This window comes from Crocodylus porosus, unplaced genomic scaffold, assembly GCF_001723895.1.
Source record: "Crocodylus porosus isolate Cpor-Errol unplaced genomic scaffold, CroPor_comp1, whole genome shotgun sequence".
In the NCBI taxonomy this organism is placed as follows: domain Eukaryota; kingdom Metazoa; phylum Chordata; order Crocodylia; family Crocodylidae; genus Crocodylus; species Crocodylus porosus.
Window position 1 is genome coordinate 33,137,438 of NW_017728947.1, and position 21,837 is coordinate 33,159,274.

A 21,837-nucleotide genomic window follows, 5' to 3' on the forward strand; every position below is an offset into this window, starting at 1 on the left:
TGAAACCAGGGGTCACTCAATAGAACAGCACCTTCTTTAGTTATGTCTGTATTAACCAAGTATGGTGCCAGGTCATACCATACTAAAACATGACATATATGCAACTGCCCAAACAAGAAATGGTAGAGTCACGTAAGTGCAATGCTGAATGCACAATAGCCACAGCTCCTTACCCTTTGATCCCCACCCTAAAGAGATACTATAGCCAAGGAGTCGGCAGCATTTTTGGCTGGAGTAACAAAAATCACCCCAACCTCCACCCACACCTCAATTTGGCACGCCAGAGATGGGGGTGCTTCAAGGGGCCTGATCCTCATTGCTGGCGGTGGCTGCACACATACATCCGGGTGGATGGCAGGGAAGGAGCCAAGGTTGCGCTGCCCCAACACCTTCCCCACCATGTGCTGCAAACCATGTGCGCACCCGCTGCTGCCAGGGAGACAATGCTGGAACTCCAGAGCCCAGTGCAGATGTTTGAAGTCTCCCAACTGCCTGCCATAGCTGACTGCTCTGGGCAGCTTTAGCAGGCAGCTGGGAGACTGCAAACAGCTGTGCCAAGCTCTGTAGCCCCGGCACCAGTTCCACAGCAGCAGTGCCTGCCAGTGCCTCCAGGAGGATGGCAGGGGAGGAGTCAGGGTTGTGCTTCCCCAGTCTCTTCTCCACCATGCACCTGCCGCCACTACCATGGAGCCAATGCCAAAGCTCCAGAGCCCAATGCAGCTGTTTAGAGCCTCTCAACTGCCTTCCACAGCCAGCCCAGGCTCTGGACAGCAGTAGCAGGCAGCTGAAAGCAGCTGTGCCAGGCTCTGCAACCCTGGCACCAGCTTCATGTTGACAGCAATTGCACACATGCCTCTGGGAGACGGTGAGGAGGAGCCAGGGTTGCGCTGCCCCAGGTCCCTTCCCAGCCATGTGCCCAGAGGTGCATGCACAGCTGCCACAGCCACAGAACTGGTGCTGGGGCTGCAGAGCCCCATGCAGCTGTTTATAGCTTCCCAGCTGACAGAAGCTACCCAGAGCCCAGGGCAGCTGTGGCATCCAAAGAAAATGGCCTTGCACAACATGATCTGGTAAATGTGCCAGGGGTTGCCAATCCCTGCCGTAGCCTTTGGGCACAATGAGTGAGTGCACCACTGCAGGACAGTGATCAGTTTAGAACTGAGGAAGGCACAGAGAAAGGACAATTTTTATTATATTCTGGAATTTGCACCAATAACAACAGTTTCCTATATAAATGTAGATGTTTGTTTTCACCTAGGATGTTTTGGGTCCCAAACACTTAAGAACATCTCTCCTACAGGCCAAGAACATAACATTGTGAACTGCTGAAACACTTGTGCTTCCAGACTGACTTAAGGAAGACAGGGCTGGCAAAAGGCCATTTCTGTTAAGGGGACTCAAATCTGAACCTCATTTTCTTGCTCCTCTCCCCATCCCTTACCTTCTTTTTTATTAAAGTTTCTCTCCTTCCTATACACTGCTTCATGCATGTCCTTTCACAGCATGTGATGAAGTAAACTTCAGCCCATGAAAGCTTGTGCTGTATATTTATTTATCGTCTTTATTAAATCTATATGGTGCAAAGCTACACTGCCTTCTACTTGGTTCACTTGGGCCATGATATGAAGAATGTCAGAAAATGTCATGAACTCATGTTTGCTTAAGCTTGTGAACTCCATGAGAAAGAAAAGGCAGAATAAGCTCATATCCAAAAGAGAGCAATAATTGTGGAGGGGGAGATTCCATTTATCAAAAGCTGGTATTTCAGCTCACATCAAGTACCTTAAAGATGGAATGAGTATAAAACACACTCTACAAGTTTACCTTGGATTTATAATAAAAAGAGAATGAATTTGCACACTACCTTTCAAAGAACCAATCATCCGTGGACACCGCTGCCCTAGGTATCTCTCTAGATCATCCCAGGCTTTTTTCAGCATAGCATAATACTGAATATATCTTCCTAAGTCAATGTAGAAACTTTTGAAGATAGCCTTCCAGGTCTGATTTCGCCGAGTTCTCTCTTCCCTAAAGAGACATGAACAATAAAAATCTTTCGTTTCCATCAAGTAATATCAACACTGCTATAATAAATATAGCCAGAAACACTTTTAAAAAAAATCACATTAAAGTTACACATGTTGAATTCTTTCTGACAAGTATCCAATATATTAATATATTGATTTACCAGTTTTTGACATTTTGATCAATTATCTTTTCCAGGGAAAGTTAACATAGTATTTATTTAAAAGAGATAGGACACTTTAAAGCTGAGAATTTAAAGGACACTCGATCAGATCACAGGTAAGTGCAGTGGGCTCTTAAAACAGGACCATTTTGTAAGTAAAATGTAGGACCAGAAACCAAGTCATGAAATGAAAGTTCCTCTGCAGATGAGGCACCACATACAACAAGAATTATCCATTAGAAACTGATGTGGGATTCAATTTTTGTTTGCTGAATAGCACTAAACACCTCGTGTTTTAAAATAAAAATGCAAATACTGGGGACTGAATTTAAATCTGAAAGGGCATATACACAGAACACAACATAGAACTTGTAAGGTTTAGCACTTTAACCAACTCTTTTGGGTATAACAAAAGAAAAGCCTTTCTGAGATCTTTATCAGAAAAGGGAGATGCGCTTGGTTACTGACAATGTGTGTAGTATTTATTCTCATTAAAAAACATGAACCCCTCACAAACTTAGAATGATCAAAATAATCACTGAAAGGAACTTTAAAACTAGGTATTCCCTCTATGCCTTTTTATACAAAAATATAATTGACAGCAGACCACCATATGGTAAGCACTGGTATTCACAAGACTCAGGTATAATTACATGGTCCTTCCACCAAGGTATACGACTAGCTCCTCAAGGAATTGGAGATCCTGAGCTGTAAAAAACCTGGACATCCTGAATGATCACTAAGCTGAGGTGCAATGATACCAGACAGTTCTCATTCATAAGGATTGAGACTGACATCTCCAAAGAAGTTGAGAGAACAGGCTGACAATGGAATTCACTCTCTTTGCATATTTCCCACCATATTAGCTATTCAAGCCAAGACACTGCAAATACTACAGCTTTCAGATGCGATGTGCTACTTGAACAGACCTCTCCTCTAAGAAATGTAATTTTTCCAAATACAGTAAGGTTGCTTTTTGTATTTAGTGATTCCTACTTTAAATAAAAACATATATAGAATACAATTAACCCAAGAAATTTAAATATGCAGTCATTGTATTTATAGAGATGTCAAATATTTGTGAACAATAATTTTAATGATCTTTGCCTTTCCATTTCCCTGCTCTCACACTTCATTGGTCACCATCACTTGCCAAGTTTTGTCTATGCCAGGGGTGGGCAATTATTTTGGCTGGCAGGCCACTTAACGAGTTTTGGTGAGCTGTCAAGACCCACACACAGAAAATCTTTCAAAAGATATCATTTTAACAAAGTATAGATAAAAAACAAATCATATACTAAAAATCAAACATCTACTATAATATATTTTAGTTTTATTTTAAAAAATTTAAAAAAAACACAAATCAGGACAAAATTAAGTAGTATATATAGAGGTAATTGCATAATAGCTCAAAATAAAGTTTTACTCTTGTGTATTGTGGAGGAAGGGTGTCGGGGGTGGGGGGTTTACATGTAAGGAGGGATGCCTGCCCAGTAGATCCCAGGAGCCAGCTGCGGGTTGCGGGGACAGGAGGCATGTGCAGCAGAGCTTGCCCAGGCGGTGCAGGGCAGGTGCACCCACAGGTGGTGTGATGAGTAGGTACCTGTGGGTGACCAAGTGGGTGAAAGAAGGCCGGCAGCTGAAGCTAGAGCCCCGCAGCTGGGGCAGGAGCTGCCTGGCTGCAGCTTCCTCTCTGCCTAGCTGGGCATGTGGCGCCCAGCACCACTGCTGCTTCCCAGCCCTACATGCTACCCAGAGCAGTGCAGCAGGGAAAGGAGTCGGAGGAGAGGGGGAGAAGCTGGAGGTGTGGGAAGCTAAGCAGCACTGCATATATAAGCTGGGACAGTTCCATCAGCAGGCATGGAGTGAGAGCAGGAAGGGCTCAGCACCATCCAGGGTGCCGCAGGGGCAGACACAGGCTGGATAAAATCAACTGGCAGGCCAGATCCAGCCTATGCACCCACCCCCAGTCTATCCCAAGGTCCCATTCCTGAAAGTCTGAAGAAGCCAAGTGTCATCTGTGCAGTTTGCAGAATAATGGTGTTAGTTTGTATACTCTTTGGAATACAAACAACATTTAAATCCAAGACTCCCCACACATTTATGGCACTGTAAATATTACTTAGCTAGCTTCCTGCACTAGAGGGCCTCAACCCAGCATGTACGTAAGAAATAGTACAATATTAAATAACTGTCTAAGTACATTCTGATGAGAACACCAGATTTGTTCAACTCATGTCGCCTAAAGCTTCTCTAACAACTCTGGTGATATTGTACCAACAGATCATCATCTGAAATAGTGATGCCGCCCAGCTGAACTAGTTAAAAATTTCTTCTGCCATCAAATTTTTGTTCACAAAAATACTATCCATACTTACTCAAATATAAGCCAGTATTTCTTGCAATGTCTTTTCCATAATGGATCATGGCTGGATAGCTGGTTTAATCTTCGACTTAAATAGCAACAGCTATAAAAACACACCAGTAGTAAGTCTGATTACACAAATCAGTAAAACAACAAAGGACAAGCATAAGGCATGATATTAAATATTGTACTTTATGAAAAAAACCCATAAAGTTATAAAATTTCAACCAATTTTAAAAAGTGAGAAATTTTATACATTATGCTTAGACTTGTATGATTAACATGGCTGATAAAAGTACTATTTACAGAAACCAAGACAACTTCAAATTTAAGATGACCTGCTCCCAGTAATTAGATTCTATACAGGGAAAATGATGGATTTGCTACAATTTCCCACGTATATAATCTAACTAGTTGAAGGTCATCTCAGTGGTAGGGGCTGAGCGGCCAGACTCCCACTCCTTGCTCCCCTACCCCATGTATCCTGGCCTGCCCTTAGCCAGCACACAAATCCAAGACAAGACTTTTTTTCCCTCCTCCTTGCTGATTTGAAGGGGAAGTTTACCCTCATCTTTTCAAGTAAATAAGGTATGTTAAAAACAAGCCTGTCAAGAAGAGGTACAAGTTGTGGTAACAAACCGCATTTTTAGTCAAACAGATACTCAAACTACAATTATGCCCTCTAGGATTCTCCCTTCATCCATCATCAAAAAGCTCTTATTTCACCTTCCCTGCAATAATAAATGTTGGCTAAGTACAGACAGTAAGTTTCTACCAGGAGAAATTCTGCTCTCCCAGCAGAAACCAAAAACATATAGATCAGGCTTGTCCAACATGTGGCCCTCCAAGGTTTTTTCTGAGGCCCGAGGTGCTGCGATGGGAAATGAAAGTAAACACTGTACTTTCATTTCGGGGGGGTGGGGAGGGAGTGTGATGCGATACCGCTTCCTGTGAGTTCTTTGAATATGGCTCGCAAGCCCACTGGGTGATAAAAAGTTCATGATCCAGCCCCACATTCAAAAAGGTTGGACACCTCTGATATAGATGTTCAGGTTTTTTTCTCCTAGATCAAAAATGGCTACTCAGGGAGAAAAATAATCCTGGAACAGCCAGGGTTAAAGTACTCCAAGGAAGTTGCTACTGGAGGTTAAACATCTGTACCATTACATAGTTTTAATTCCTTCTTTTGGTTTTTAATTTTAAAGTACACAAGAGAATTCCTAAACTGCCTGCCTAAACAGTAGCTGAGGAGTTACAATGTAGGTTACAGATAAAGAAGGAATTTGAAGAAGACATGGTAGGTTTTTTTGCAGACTAAATTGGGAAACATTAACTGGATTATATTTTTAATGATTAATTCCAAAAAATCCCCTGAACAAGCCATCTTACAGAAAAAATAACAAATTTTAGGAACAGCTTTTATTTTCCCTGAATCTGATACCTCAGAATATAGATTAAGGTTAATGTGCTCCATGCAACATGATTTCTTAAGCAAGATCTTATCCACATTAATACCATGAATGCTGGCTTCTTTTGTAGACAACCCTCAGATCTGCCTAGACATGGATGCAAGACAAGATAAAAAATAGTCTTGACCTGAGAAAAACAGGTATCCTTCCTTCCCCCAACCTAATTTAGTCAGAAATGTTTCCATGGTTGCTTAATCTGTTACTCCTCCCTTTTTATTTTATTTTTTTAAACTTCTAACTCTAGAGCAGATATGCTACTATACCGCAAGATACCACAGACACTCATCTAATGGACATAATCTGATAAAGAACTTCTGAGCTGAGCTGGGTCCCTCTGGCCCAGCAACTGCTGCTTTTCTGAGTCACTGATCTCCAGGACACAGCTCCACATTCTGCACTTCCTGTTCCTGGATTTATCAAACTATTTTTATCCAAACAAGCCAATCTCAATCTCTCTAGGTATGGACACATGTACACTTAGAGCCGTTTCAAAAGGGAATCAACTCTTACATTCTAACTCTGACATGAAACCATGTCAACTAATTGCAGGTAGCACTACCCCCTGAAGTTAAACAATCACATGCAACTAAGTCATGGTTGCCACCCATATTGTATTTCTGAGAGCATTCTGATTTTAATGCAGTATCTTGTCTCTTGTAAAACTTGACTACAGATGGAGCTATAAAATCTGAAGTTACTTGCAAGACCCACAGACCTGCAAAATGTTCTGCCTCCAGCCTGCAAAATCAGTTTCATGCAGTGGCAGTGTAACAACAAAAAAGTGATGCAGCAATAGCCCACAGCACTGTGCAACACTGGCACATGGGGAGACAAAAAAGTTTCAAAGTGATAAGACAAGTGTAATAAGGAACATTTTAATGCCATGGGCACAGGGGACAGCATTATGAGCAGCAGAAACATAAGGCATAAGAAAATATGACAATACATCAATGACATGTTCAGTGATAAAAGGCAAAAAATAGGTTTATTTTCATAGATATATAATGTAAGGTCAGTTCAGGTGTTTGAACCTCCTGGGTATTACAGGCTGTTGAATTTCAGCCATTTCCCCTGCAGAGAACCTAATCCTGTGTCCAGCTAAAATAACTTCCAGACAGGCATTCCCAATCTTGATCTGATGGCATCAAATCAAAATGGAGAATCCTCCACTCACCCCTGTAGCTTGTTCCAACAGTCAGTTATCTTTGTGACAGGCCAGTAGGGGGTGCTCCTGAGCTGAGCTACCCACCTCACTGCACCGTCCACCTGACAAGCTCCAAGCACCTCCCTGGAGCACACCCACAGGCCTGGGGGTATTGCTGCCATCACCCAAGGGATCTGGTCTGTCTTCGGCCCTGTGCCCCCTGGGGTACACAGGCCTTGTAGACCTTGAGGGTGCTGGACCCACTGCAAAAGCTTGGGGTGCTTCCTTTAGCCTGAACCACAAAAGGTAGCCTCCCTTAGTAAGTCGACCAAGGGGATACAAAGGCATGTCTCTCCCAATGAGTCCACCATTGATACAGTGAAAAACTTTATTGGCTCAGAGGGAAGGCTTGGGGAAGGGTGCAGAATAGAGAAGTACTACAGAATAACCCTAGAGCAAACAGTGTGGCTAGGTAGCCTTTGATCACGCATCTACTTTACAGCAAGCTATACATCTAGATAGGTTTCAGCAATTTCTCGCTCAAGATGCTGAAGTGAGTAGAGCAGCAGATGTTTCAGCTCCTGAGTGTGTCTTCATCATAGCTGCTCTGCCCCAGCTACTGGGCAGTCTTGGCTTATATAGACCTTTTGACATCACCTTTGGGGACCCAATGAAGGCCAGCAGTTGTTGGCTGCTAGCCAACCAATTTGAAAAGCATAATCACTACATGGTGGAGTGAAAGGGGCTACTGGCCCTTCCCCCCCCCACCCCGGGCCATGAGGTCTCCGCTTAGAATAGAAAGGAAAATTCACCCCCCTCTCACCTGGTCCAGGTCACGTAGGCCAAGCTGGTTGCTTAGCAACCAGTAAGAAGACAATGATAGAGGGGAAAAAAGCTAGCAGGAGAAACAGGGAAGAGACTGGGGATGGAAATCCTCCACAATCTTCATGCGTTAAAAATAAATATAGGACACATCCAATTTCTAATCTGAATTCGTGCAGCTTAGGGATCCAGTTATTGATTCTTATTATATCCACTTCAACTTGCTTGAAGAGGTTTTCCGTACCCAATACATATATGGATGTAGTTTATATAGCCTAACCCCAAGACCTCTCAAATCAAGTGGATTAAGCTCTGAAAGCCTCATTTGAGACATTTTCTCCAACCCGTAAATCAATTTTGTGGCTCTTCTCTGTACTCTTTCCAATTTTTCAGCACAAACTGCCCAGTACCAGTCTCATCAATGCTGCTTATAGATGTTAAAAAAAAAAAAAGAAATGGCACTCCACCCCTATCACTACTTATATTACACATCCACTTCTTTTACTCTTTCCACCACAACATCATACAAGCAGCCAAGTTGTGCCCATTATGGTCTTTTAATCCTCTTCAACAACCTACAGCCCACAGACCCACTGGATCCAGCCTGCAGCCATGAGCTTTTGGCACTGGAGCTCTTCAGTGAGTACGGCTGTTCTTCCCATGCCTCCACAAGGAGAAGTGGCAACAGCGGGGGGGGGAGGTGTCCTAGTACCTGCCTACCTCTGGCCCAGCAACCTGCAAAAGGTTGCCAACTGCTGCTCTTCAGGATCACTACACTTCAGGGCACATCTCCACATTCTGCACTTCTTGTTCCTGGATTTGTTAAACTAATTTTATCTGAGTAGCCCAATCTTACAAAGGAATCCCACTCTCCAGGTATGGACATGTATACCTACAGTAGGGCATCAACTCTTACATTCCAACTGTTACACATGGAGAAGCCAGAAAACAATGCAAATGTTCCAAAACCACTCCCACTTTAAAACAGCTTTATCATATGTAAAAATTGAAGCAGTTTTGCTACATCTGAATCATTTTCTGGCTTCTCCATATGTAAAATTAGAACACAGAAGTTGATGCCCATTTAGAATGCCTCTAAATGTACATTTGTCCATACCTACAGAGATCAAGATTGCTTCCAACTTACCCACATTTACCATCCTAATGGCTGCTGCCCTTTTGAAATGACTCCAAAGGTACCCGTGTGGATGCCCTCTGTAAAACTGCCTTCTCTTCCCCATTATTTACTATTAAGCCCACCTTTGGAGTAGCTATGAATTTTCATTCATCTGTATACTTTACTTCCAATTTAATAATGAAAATGTTTAACAGTATTGGGCCTAGTACCAGTCCTTGCAGAATCCTATTGGAAACACTTCAATTTGTGACTATTCCTCCTGGACAAGTACTTTGAGACTTGCCAGTTCGCAATTTCTTCACTTACTGTGATACACAGATACCACATAACACCAATTTTTAAAATCATAACAGTATTCAGTACCAAGACAAATGACTTAGTGTAAATGCAATATGCTTTTTCTGCTACTTTTATCAGCCAAACCTGTAATCACCAGAAAGAATGCAATCAGATGCGTCTGACAAGACATTTTCCAAAAAAACATTTTGACTGACATTTCTCTCTAATCCCTTATCATCTTTTCTATTATTTTACCCAGGACTGACTGATGCTAGGCTAACTACAAGTACTGGGTTCACCACAACATTAACATCTCTTCCAGTCTTCCAGAAAAGCTGTGGAATACTTGGGATAATTAAAAATGAACACTAGGGGGCCAGAGATTGGTCTTGAACCAATTCCTAAAGGAGCAAGTTATCCAAGCTTGCTGATTTAGAAATGTTTATTAGTAGTAGCTGCCTAATATTCTCTGGATGAGTATCACCTTTTGCTTCATTCCTAGCACAGACCTAGGAACAGAAATATTTAACAGTGGGCACACCTATACAAGACACTTAATGCACATTAGCCTACCAACACTGTGCGGTACTGTGTCACAGTGAAAACCATGCTAATAGCCTACTGCACAGTGTTATTAGGCTATGTTGTGAGCATCACGAAAAAAACATGTGCCAGTGCTACTGTGCAGTAACTCACCACACTGCACATTTACTTAGTACTTTATTAAGCAAGTACTAAACTAAATGTGCAGTATGCAAAGTGTATATGAAATGCAGAAGTGCCCACTTTTACCTTTTTTACACCCTTTTCACTGTCCTATCTTCAGCTAGTAACAGGTTTGTGCAGTTACGAGAATTTCTTTTGTTTCTCATGTATGCAAACTCCCGGCTACTGTCCCTAACGCCACAGTTAAGGATATTTTGCCAACGTGGTTGCCAGCCCCTAGACAATGCTCTAACCGTGACAACTTTGGACATATACTGACAACTGCTTACTCCTTGCCCTTTTTCTATTTCTTATGAAGTGTGATATCTGATGTTTAAATCACCACATTCACTCCACTGCTGAACCAGGATAGACTGTAAGCCAGAAAAAAAGGTGGGCTGTGGGACTCCTTCACCACTGAGGCAGAGGCTCCTTAAAATGCTTAAATGTTGCAGAAAGGACAAGGACCTTTTGGTCCAAAGTAAGATCTCCCCCTCATGGCACAGCTGAAACAGAATCAGATGAGCTTTCAAAACGCAAGGCGTCCTTCCTCGGGTCCGAGGCGTGGAAAAGATGATGAACCCGAGAAAGAACCTCTTCCGGCTGCGAAAGCTCATTGAAATCGACCCCGCCAACCAAAGCCATCATCCTGAGAAACCCTTGCCTGTCACATCGCTCCTGGGCTGCCAGGGCTGCAGTGTCCCTCTGAGCGCGACCTCAGGATCCCACCCATGTTTTCCTGCCTCAACTTCTTCCCCAGGTCCGCCCCACTCGCCCATCGTCACCTTTTGGCAGCAGCAAATGGGTACCTATGGCGGGTCGCACCCGCTCCTTTTTTCCCCTCACCCATCCCACTCCAGCTATTGGTGCCACAAACAGTTGCAGGAAGACACCAGACACCTTTCTTTTTTTTCCCCATCTCGGCTGCTCCCCAACAGGTCCAACCAGTCACACCCCTATTCCAAGCGGGCATGCAGCCGCCTTTGCTCCCCTTCCAGCCTGGGGTGATGATGACTAGGAGGACGAGCCGCACCCCTCAGAACAGCCAGCCAACCACATCCCGGGGCTAGGGAGCCCCCACCACCTCCTGTCAGCCCCACGGGTGCAGTGGCTGGAGCGTGGAGTGGGCACCTGCCCCTCACAACCCCTCCCCACCAGCGACCGTTGGGGGCAACGCCCAGGCTTCGAAGGCGGGGGGAGGGCGCGAGACGTCACTTTGGAACACTCGCGGTTGTGGGGGGAGGACACGTCATTTTCGAACGCCCCCGGGGGAAGACACGTCACTCTAGAACGCTGCCCCCCACCCCCCGCGCCGGGCCCACCTCACGAGGTCGCGGTAGTCCAGGAAGCTGAGGACGAGCAACAACGGGTCCGTAGGCAGCAGCTCCAGGCTCAGCGGCTGCTGCTCCATGTCCGACATGGCGCGGGGCCGCGAGTCCCTGCTGCCGCTGCTGCCGCCGCCGCCCAGGCCTGGTGCGGCACCAACGCCCGCCCCTCGCGCCGGTTTGTTATCGTAAGTCACGGCGAGCCGGGGAGGGAGGAGGCCCCGGGCGGGCGCTGGGCGGCAGCGCCACCTGCAGGCCGGAGGGGGAACTGCAGGCTCCTAGTCTGGCTGTGGAGTGGCGTTGTGGACAGCTTTGCGGAGCCGCCCCGGGCGCAGGAGTGCTCAGGCTCCAGTCCAGCCAAGGGGTGCAGAGCAGGAGAGTCGCAGCACCAGCGTTGGCAGGTCTGAAATGTGACATGATCATATTGGAAGTTCAGAATTCTCGTGTTTGCTGAAAAACGATGCGAAAAATCTGCAAATATATATGCAAGGCAGCGTCCTCCCTATTTCCTTTATATTGCTCCCGTAACTCCTCGAAGAGTGAGTGAGAACCAGGTCATCAAAGTTGATGCATGTCTTTCTTTTTGAGGCCAACAGTCATCAGAAAGAGCTGGCAGCTCCATCCACTCCATGCATTGACCTGGTATTGCAGTGCTTCCAGGACCGGTGCAAAAAAACAGAAAAAAAAAAAAGCAAACCCAGAAGTCAGTTAAAATCTGTGAGAGTGATTTGGGTTTTGAATATGCTGCATCAATGAGCTGCCTCAAAAAATACTGTACATTTTGAACACCTCAATAGTTGGAAATAAAATGTTCTTAGCAAGCTTTCTGGTTTAGAAACCTTTTGTCAGGCTGAGGAAGTGCCTGCAGTTGGTGTGTGCTCTTCCATCCAGGAAGGTGGCTCATCCAGGAAGAGCACGCACCAACTGCAGATGCTTCTTCAGCCTGACTAAGGGTTTCTAAACTCAAAAGCTTGCTAAGAAAAAAATTTCCAATTATTTAGTTGGTCTAATAAAAGATTTTGGATTTACCCAAAGACCTTTGTCTGCCTGTGTCCTTAGATCAACAGGGCTACAACCTATGCCCCAAGATACATACATTTTGAACGCTTTTACTGTTATTGATTGAACACCATACAAGGGGTTAATTATGGTGCAAATATGATAATTATGGTATACCTGGTAACACTGCCCAGCATGAGGTTACACCCAGCCCAGGGGACCTTGTTCCACTGCAGCTAGGGCCATGACGCCCACAGGGGCTGGCCTAGGTCACACTGGTCACCTACATGCAGCAAAGGCCTCCTGGCACCCCTCCAGGCAGCAAAGGGCTCCCACCTAGTAGTGCCACCTGCTGCCCTGACCGCTTAGCCCAGGGATTGTCCCCCAGGGGGCCCTGAGGTGCCTTGAGAGCCTTTCCAGGATGCCACAGGGTGCCACACAACGGTAGCAGTCTTAGGTGCACATACCATGATTCACAAGCCTAGAGATTTTAAATAGGAGTCCCCAGTATCCAAAATATTCTGGTGTGACCTTTCTGAGTTCTTTGCAGGAGAATTACGGAGAAACAAGGCTGGACAGGACCTCCACAGGTCATCAAGTCCACCTCCCATAAAGGACTGCTCTATTTTTTTCTGTAGTAAAAAAAAAGTGAAAACTAAGGTGCTAATTAATTATTGTAACCAACATCATAAAAATACATGTATAATCCCATTGTCCTCTGAAAGTAAGGATCTCAAAGCCTTTTACAAACAATAAAATACACCTCACAACTTCATGTGTATAGATAAATCTCCTGAGTTTTGCCAATAGGGAAATTAAGGCATCATGTTACTGAATCAGAAAACTATAAACCCTTTGGGTCCTTATGCATGCATCTGAATTAGTTCCCCTATCCCTCTGTCTCAGATAATACAGTTAGGATCCCTAGGACACATGCTTTTTCAGGAGGGAAAATAAACTCTCGATGACAAATGAGTGTTACAGTGACTGATGAGAAAAATAGACTTACTTGGAGTAATTACCAGCTGGAGGAATAGTTCTACTGATGCCCTCAAACTCATCACCTTTTTCATTTTTCCTCTATTTTTAGATCTCAGTAGCATGATCCTAAGGCAGCGCTACAGTGTCATGACACCTCCAGTAAAGTAGGGAATTGTGAGGGAGACACCAGTGTTTGTATGTGTCTACATTTCTGTGAACTTGACTTTGCCTTTGGCATCTATGTTTTAAAAAGGTATTCCCATGGAGAAAAAATTCAGAATGTTTAAAGTGCACTAAAATATTACTGCAGTTTGCTTTGTGTATTTTTTTGCCATTTTGGATTTCACAGTGTCTAGTAAACAGTCCTCAAGGAGGAGGTAGGCACAGCTACAAACAGCCAAGTACCATTCCTACTGCTCTCTGATCCATTCCAAAGGATCAGTCAAACATTAGGTATTCTCAGATCTGCATTGTTGCTAGCCAAAGTGATTTTATCACCAGTAATGTAAACTTATATTTACTTTGCTCATACTGTGGAGGTCTTTTCTTTGTAACTTTCTGTAATTTTATTTTTACATTTACTATTGCCAGGTAACGGTCATCCCTTATATCCACTCCTCTCCAACCCTATCTCTGGAGGTAATTGAGACTCCGTTCCTTCAGTTAGAATAGGATTGATTTGATTTGCTGTAGTTTAGTCAGGTAATTGCCGTGTATCTTATATAAATTTCAGTGTGTTTATTTTAAGTTATCCACGATGCATAACTCTTCCAAAGTATGCCTGTGTATAATAAGGTATATTGCAGGGTGTATCAGTGTATAATCTCCCTGATCTTAGTGTGATATCTCGCTCTATAGTGGTCCAGTTTTTTGCAAGAATGAGTGACTCATTCTTAACTGTTCTTCTTGACCCAGTCCTGGAACTGGCACCAGACATCATCATACTTTTGCTAATCAGTTTAGTATAGAAAGACCAAATTGAGTCAGAGAATGATAAAACTTAGAAAAAAATGAAGGAGAACTGGAAATCATACAATAATATGGTATGCCACAAAGGTGAGATAACATTCTGTGATTTGAGAAAAAAAGAAAAAAAAGAGAAAAGTTCAGTGACAGAATATGAAAACAACAAATTCAAGAGGATCAACTGAAAATTGAATAAGACAACAACACATGAATCTGACACCATTTTGTAATGGTTTATGAACAAAAAACAGGGGTGTTAAAGTAAATGCAAGACAATTGAAAAGAACATGAATAGACAACACATTTTCAAGAAATTCTTAATAAACTAAAACTCAGAATTGCAGCTACATGCATTGAAGTGCCCCTAAAGCTTATCAACCTCAGTACAGAGCCATTCACTATGAAAGAAATTATTAAGGAAAGTAGATGCCAGTGAATAATTAAGGGACTAAAGAACAGGAAATCATTTGATGTATCAAATACATGTCAAATACCTGTCAACATTTTTAAAGGCCAGTTCTAAAAGAATGACTGAGTTGCTATTTAACATCTGCAATTGTACATGGGGAAAACAAGTGTAAAACAAAAACAAACAGAAAAAGAGCTACATTATTCAAATCCTAAAGAAAGGAGATAGGATTGTAACAATTGACACAGTATGACATTACTGTCTTTCCCAGAAAAAAGTTTATGGCAGGACAACATTAGGATAGATGAAATCAAAAACAAACAAGAAACTGAGAGAAGTACAAGATTTCATATACTGAACAAATACTTGTGTTGTGAAAAATCCTAGGAAATGCACTGAGGTACAAAACACCAATCATCATTAACTATATTGGCTTTGAAAAAGTCCTTGATATCTTTGACAAAAACATTTATGCAAGATAAAAGTTAGAAATGGAAGACAGAGTAGTATCAAACCTTTATGGAAAAGGCAATTGTTGTATAAAATTAATAAAAAAAATAACATGATCATTTAAGATAGGGAGCAAAAATATATATGATCACCCCTGTTTTTTAACCAACCAGGGACTTGTTCACAAAAAAACCGCACTGAAGGGGACACTATGGATTTTCTTGAGTTGACACTAGGAAACTTGAAGACCTAGATTTTGTGGATGATGTAGCTCTTTACCCAGCATCTACACACAACAGACAAAAACTGTTTCTGGTTGTTCGTGACCAGTGTTATATTGGATCTCTTATTTATTTATTGCTGTTGTCAGTATCATCATTTATTTGGTTGAAACATTTAATCCTATCTTTCACATTATATAAAAAACCTCATAGAACCTCAAAGGGCATATCCAGATGACCACAGACATTTGTTGCCCCGGGGATAAGTAGCACCAAAACACCTTGTGCCACTGCTACTTGTCCCCAGGGAACACCCATGCCATGTGTACTCTGGTGCATAGCAAACTAGCCCAGGTGGGATAGGGGAGGCTGGAGCATGCAACTGTGCTAGCCCCAGTAGCCCTACCTGGGGGCTTCCCAGGGCTGCAGCCATGGAAGGAAGTCTGGATGGCAGCTGGAGTGTGGCTGGTTTTGGATGAACCATGCTGCTGCCACATACACCACCCTGCTTTATTTCAGGGTGGGTTTCTTTGACCCTGAGATCTCCAGGGGTAAAAAAAAACCCACACTGCAAGGTACTAGCACAGGGAATGTCTGCATGTGCAGTTTGTGGTGCCTCAGACAGCCACATGTACATGGTGATCCTAGTGTCAAAAAACCCAGGGGAATAAAAAGCAGTGCAGCACACGTGGAAGCCACATGTGCCACCAGAAACAGAGCCTGGCTGACCAGGGCCAGGCTCCGAGCAGCTGGACTAACACCGCTCCTGCCCCAGAAGGCCCCAGAACTCCAAGTAAGGCTGCTGGGGCCAGCACAGGTGCTGGCCCCAGCCTCTCTTACCCCAACTGGGACAATTTGCCCTGCACCAAACCCCACATGCAGGGACATGCACAGTGACAAAAAGCAGTGGCACAAATTTGTGCTGCTGCCCTTTTAACTGTGGCAAATGCATGCCCTTGTATGTAGGGACACACCCATAGAGGTTAAAATGCGGCTACCACATTCCCACAATTACTGCCAAGGTACCTCTGTACATACCAGGCCCAAGTGTATGAGAGTGGTATAGTTTCCAAATGGTGGTTTCTCTTTTGAGGCTGAGTGTATGGACAGATAAATCAATTGCATCACTTTAAAAGGGGGAAAGGGAGACATTACCATGTTACAGCTGAAGATGTTGTAACTGTTTAACCTATCTGCTCTATCCTGCAGTAAGTGGAAGTGAAGCACAATCATGTACCATCTTTTTCAACCAGGGGTAAATGATTGTGATTTCATGACACTTACTGAAGGATAGAAACATGCAGACAAAGCTGTTAAATCAGCTGACATGCACTTACAAGTGACAAGTTCCATATTCCTTTACTTTTGTCTCTCCATACACTGATTGCTACTAAGTATGCCTAAACTGCAGTTAGAGATGTGCCTGCTGCACAGGTGGGCATAGCTGGGCTAGCTGTAATCTAGACAATTTAGATGGCAACAGCAATGAAGAAATAGGTCACAAAATGCATCATGGGGTAGCTATCAATGTAGGTAGCCCAGGCTTCTACAGCTAGCACCAAAGCCCATGCTTCCATGGCTTCACTGGTTTTGTTCCTCTAAATGACTAATTTAAGGCCAGTTCAGGTATGTTTCTACAAGCTGCAATAACACTCAGTTGCATACTCTAAGATTGCCCATTGGGACATAAAAGAGAAAGCGCCTGTTCTTGAAATTGACAGTAAAAAAAAGAAATAAGACCACTGATGTGATTTTAGCATTGAAAAGTTCTACCTGCAACTTACCCTGAATTCTCCATCATAGTAACTGCAATTGCACAGGCTGTGGAAAGGGATAATTTATCATGTCAGACAAAGTGTGTTGTTCTTCCCTATGTAATTTAATAATTCATCGTGGTTTTTCTTCCATTACCCCTGGCCCTACATACAGCCTAAAAGGCTAGATGTATTGTCCAAGATGTTTCTCAGGCTGAAGGTTGCTTAGATTACTTCACATATCTTATGTTTCATCTTTAAAAGATGGCAGAGGTTTTAGTATATACTTTTCCTTTCACTGCTGCAAATCTCATGAAATGGCAAGTTCAGGCCTTTCCTCCAAGGAGTTGAGCGCCTCTTGAGATCTGCTGAGTACCCTCACATTCCTCTCAGCATTCTATTCATCATTTTACAAGATCAAAGCTTTAATCCCCTAAATGGCTGATAACAAATGGACAGAATTATTGCTTTGGGGGGACTGGATGGCTCAGGGTATTAGTATTAGAGCTTGTAATGCAAGGTTGCTGGTATGAATCCTGAGCAGTTCAGTGGCTTTATGAAATTAAGTTTGTGGATATCAGTACAGTTCCTTCTGTACATGGATCTACATCACAAAAGTAAAAACAGTAACAAAAACTACCACTATAACAAAGGGCACTGGTTAGCAGCTTTAAGAAAGAAGCCAGTTTTTATAGAAAATGGAAACCGAACATCCACTTTTTCTGCAGAGATGATCTTGGAATCATGGATGATCTATGGTGCAGAATGGAATGAAGCCATTCTGCACCATAACTGTGGCTATACATGTCACGCCTCATGTGTGGATAAACAAAGGCCCTAGATTGTCATAAGATCATAGGGAAGTAGGACTGGAAGGGACCTCATGAAGTCATCTAGTCCAGCCCCCTGCTCAAGGCAAGATCATCTCTGATTAAACCATCCCAGTAAGGTGTCTCTCTAACCTGTTCTTAAAAACATCCAGAGATGAAGACTTCACAGCCTGCTTAGGTAGCATGTTCTAATGCTTAACTACCCTCATAGTGAGAAAGTCCTTCCTAATATCCTACCCAAATTTCCCCTGCTGCAATTTGAAGCCATTGCTCCTAGTCCTATCTCCTACAGGCACAGAAAATAGCCTATCTCCATTCTCTTGAATTGCCCTTCAGATATTTGAAGACTGTTACCAAATTCCCCCTCAGCCATCTTTTCTCTAAACTAAATAGTCCTAGTTCTTTTAACCTTTCTTGTAAGTCACATTTTCTAGGCATCTGATCATTTTTGTCACTCTCCAATGGACTTGTTAATTTCTCAACACTTTCTTGAAGTCTACACTTCAAAATAGACATAATATTCCAGGTGAGGCTAAACAGAGCAGCAGAATGGCTTCCTTTGATTTGCAAGTGACACTGCTGTTAATGTCACCCAGTATGTTAGGGGGTCTTTGCAGTTATCAACTGAGAGACTTTTATAAGCAAGTTTAACAAGAATTATTGAACTATGAATTGTTGTTTAATATTTACTATAATTTACTCTTTATGCACAGAGGTTTGGCTCAGAAAACTCTATAATAGCTGCTTCTTATATCTGTCCAAATGAAGGCAATGCTAATTAATGATAATAAACCCAAGCATTCAGATAGGCTAAATTCTATTAACTTGCTACAGAACCTAGAGTACACTTATGGCTTGCTGCAGTACTGGATACTGCAAAATATGGCACTGTACAGCTAGGCTTAAAAAAAACCCAACTATGCCATTTGGACCTTAAAACTACTCTCATTTGCTGTACTGCCTCCACCCAGCAAGCTATAAAACAATGTACAGATAAATTTACACTAAGGATAACAACTTCCAGAGACATTATTATATGTGGTTACTTATTTATTATTACAGTACCAGAAATACATAAAGATAGGGTGCCTTTTTCTGAATAGTGACAATCTAAAATTAGCCATGATGCAATAAATGATGATAGCAAACAATGGAATCAGGCTTATGCTGTGAGTCCTTTGTACTGCACTAGGCCTTGATGGCCATAGGGATTAAAGGGAGCAGGAATCTGAAAAGGTGGCATACAGGATAGCACCAGTGCAGCCAAGTATTTAGTTCACATTGTTTAGCTTAATGCTTAGAGTACAGCACTGGAAATAAGGACATCCAGATTCCCTTGCCTGGCTTTTCTCCTGATTCTGTACCAGGCAAATGAGATAAAGGGGCAAGAATGTAGGAAAAAAATCTACTGCAGAGTAATTTACTGCTGGTTTAGGACCCAGACTATAATAGCATCAGACCACTGAATCTTGCAGCCCCTGACTTAGAGGAATGTCAAGGGCAGGAGTAGTTTGTCCATTGTAGCTGTGTTAAGATGATTCTGAGTTGCCAGATGGCTTCATGGAACTGCTGTAAATAATTGATAGCTGTGCATCTCCTGCACCTGCCTAGAGCTTTGAAAGCACCAGAAAGGTAGCATGAAGCCACCTCTACTCCTCTTCTGGGCTGCACAGTTTGGAATGTAAATTCCTATGTGATCTAATCAGGGGCACTAAAGCTGACTACCAAACTTATAGACTTTAACATAGGTCTAAAAACATTTATGTAGCTCTGCTGGAACTGGGAATATTAATTGGTGGATGTTTGTAATATATTGGGCTTTTCAGACAGACAGAGTTCACAGGGATACAAATTGTCAAAACCAACTTTTTTTCTTGAACATGTGCTCAGTTCTGAGCTGGTTTTCTTTTCACCTACTGTTCTTTTCTTTGTTAATGTTGTGGCATGCCAAAAAAATAGTCAGGGCTTGTTTTTTGTACAAGTGATCAGCAGCATCCTGGAAACTCCAAATAACTTAGAGAAAGACAAGGCCTTTACTTCCAGAAGTGTAAGTCAGATAATGCAGTACAGAATCACAGTGCACTGAATGGTCAGTAGATGGCCTCATCTCAGAACAATACAATATCTTTTTATTTTATGTGCTCATTTGTTTTTATAGATTAACATTGGTAAAGTTCACAGAAGACATTTTAAGTGTCATTCTGCATAAGAAAGTTAATTCCACTCTTAATTTGGATTAAGGAAGGAGTAATGGAGCCGCAGGACTATTTATTGCTCCTTTTACTTGCAATGCTTGTCACTTTGGATGACTCATGATACTAATAAGATGATATAGCCCTGGACATCTGTGAACTGTAAAAGACCCCATCAGCAATAAGCCTTAAAGTGGTATAATTTTGATGATCTCATAGAGGATACTGGAACCCTAATTATTTTAATATGCCTGTGTATTTAACACGACATTGAAAGCCTGGAAAATGAAGCTTTCTTTTTAACTATGGAATATATGGGGTGACCATGCATATCTTCCCACACTGCCTCTTTATTGTGCTTCCTTTCTGAACCAAAGGGACTGTCTATAAGAGCAAGATATCTGCTCATTTTTATCAGCAAGGTTGCCAGTTAGCCACAACCATGTTGGTGATTTCTTAGAATGCAGACACCTACCTGTTCAGCGGAAACAAAAAACTGAGTCCACCTAACAATCATCAGATAGCAACAACTCTAGATTTCTGTTGGCTTGGTCTGGGTTTGAAGAGGTGACATAGAGTCACCAGAGCTCCTTAAGTGTTTTTTTGAGTCATCCATTCTCAATGAGGGCTCCTCTTTTGAAGTTCTCAGGGGCTTCATGTGGCCTCTGGTCAACCCTTCTGGTAAGAACCCTTATCTGTCCAATGCAGACCCAGACTCTTTCCATAGTAGTACTCAAAAACAGTTATTACAGTGTAAACAAACCATGTGTGCTGATGCATTCTCAGTTCCCTTATCAGCCAAATAGCACGCTCCTCATACACATATTAGGTTAAATTCACCCCTCATCTAACTCCAAGGATTTCAGAGGAACTGCACCGACGCTCCTGGGGCCCACTCCCCTTTTGGGCATAAATAAAGTATAACTACAGTATTTCAAATCTTTCCTTTGTAACTTGGCAAGAGAATTGCCCTAAATTCTGAAGGGCCCTCATTTTGATGAGTCTAAACTATCCATCATAGGTATTTCAAGGGGTTATTGCCTTGAAATGTCAGCACTGTCATAGGCAGTGCTTAGAATGCTTGAGGACCCTGAGTGGTTGGGGTTTATTTTTCTCTCTGCAGGATAATTCCATTTTCATTGGGCTAGTTTCCTTAAAAAATAAAGGAAAGAGTAGCAGACAATGTATCTTAAATCAGTGTGAGGATACAAAAAGCTCATTAGCATATTGGTTGACATTGGTAATTATACTCAACATCAAATACAGGCCATAGTACTAATGGAAAGTTGTGCAGGATACAAGAATCAGGAGACAATTCTCTGATGTTTCAATTTATGCAATGTCTACAGCTCAGCTGCCCATTTAAAGGACTCGCTTTCTACCAGGCAAGAGATTTCTGTTTGACCACAATGTCAGAAGAAAGGGTAGCTAAAGCTCTCTGCCCCATCAGATACCAAGCTCAGTCCAAACCACTAGGGCTAAAGAGGGGAGAAAATACATCTGAGTATTGAGACAATACGTGACACACACCAAATATCTGGCTCATATTTATAAAGAGAATATGTGCTAGATGTAAATGATAAACTCCTTGTGGTATCCC

At 42.6% G+C, this 21,837-nt stretch overlaps 1 protein-coding gene across 1 annotated transcript in view; it reads right to left on the reverse strand.

Annotated features, from left to right (window-relative positions):
- Positions 1–11,574, reverse strand: part of FBXO3 (F-box protein 3) — a 30,204-nt gene extending 18,630 nt beyond the window's left edge. Inside the window, exons 1-3 of the mRNA XM_019551969.1 lie at positions 11,433–11,574; positions 4,567–4,656; positions 1,865–2,028 (exon numbers count right to left, since the gene is read on the reverse strand). Coding sequence (XP_019407514.1) covers positions 1,865–2,028; positions 4,567–4,656; positions 11,433–11,530 — 352 coding nt within the window. The 5' untranslated portion in view covers positions 11,531–11,574. The remainder of the gene's footprint in view (positions 1–1,864; positions 2,029–4,566; positions 4,657–11,432) is intronic.
- Between the last annotated feature and the right edge of the window lie 10,263 nt (positions 11,575–21,837).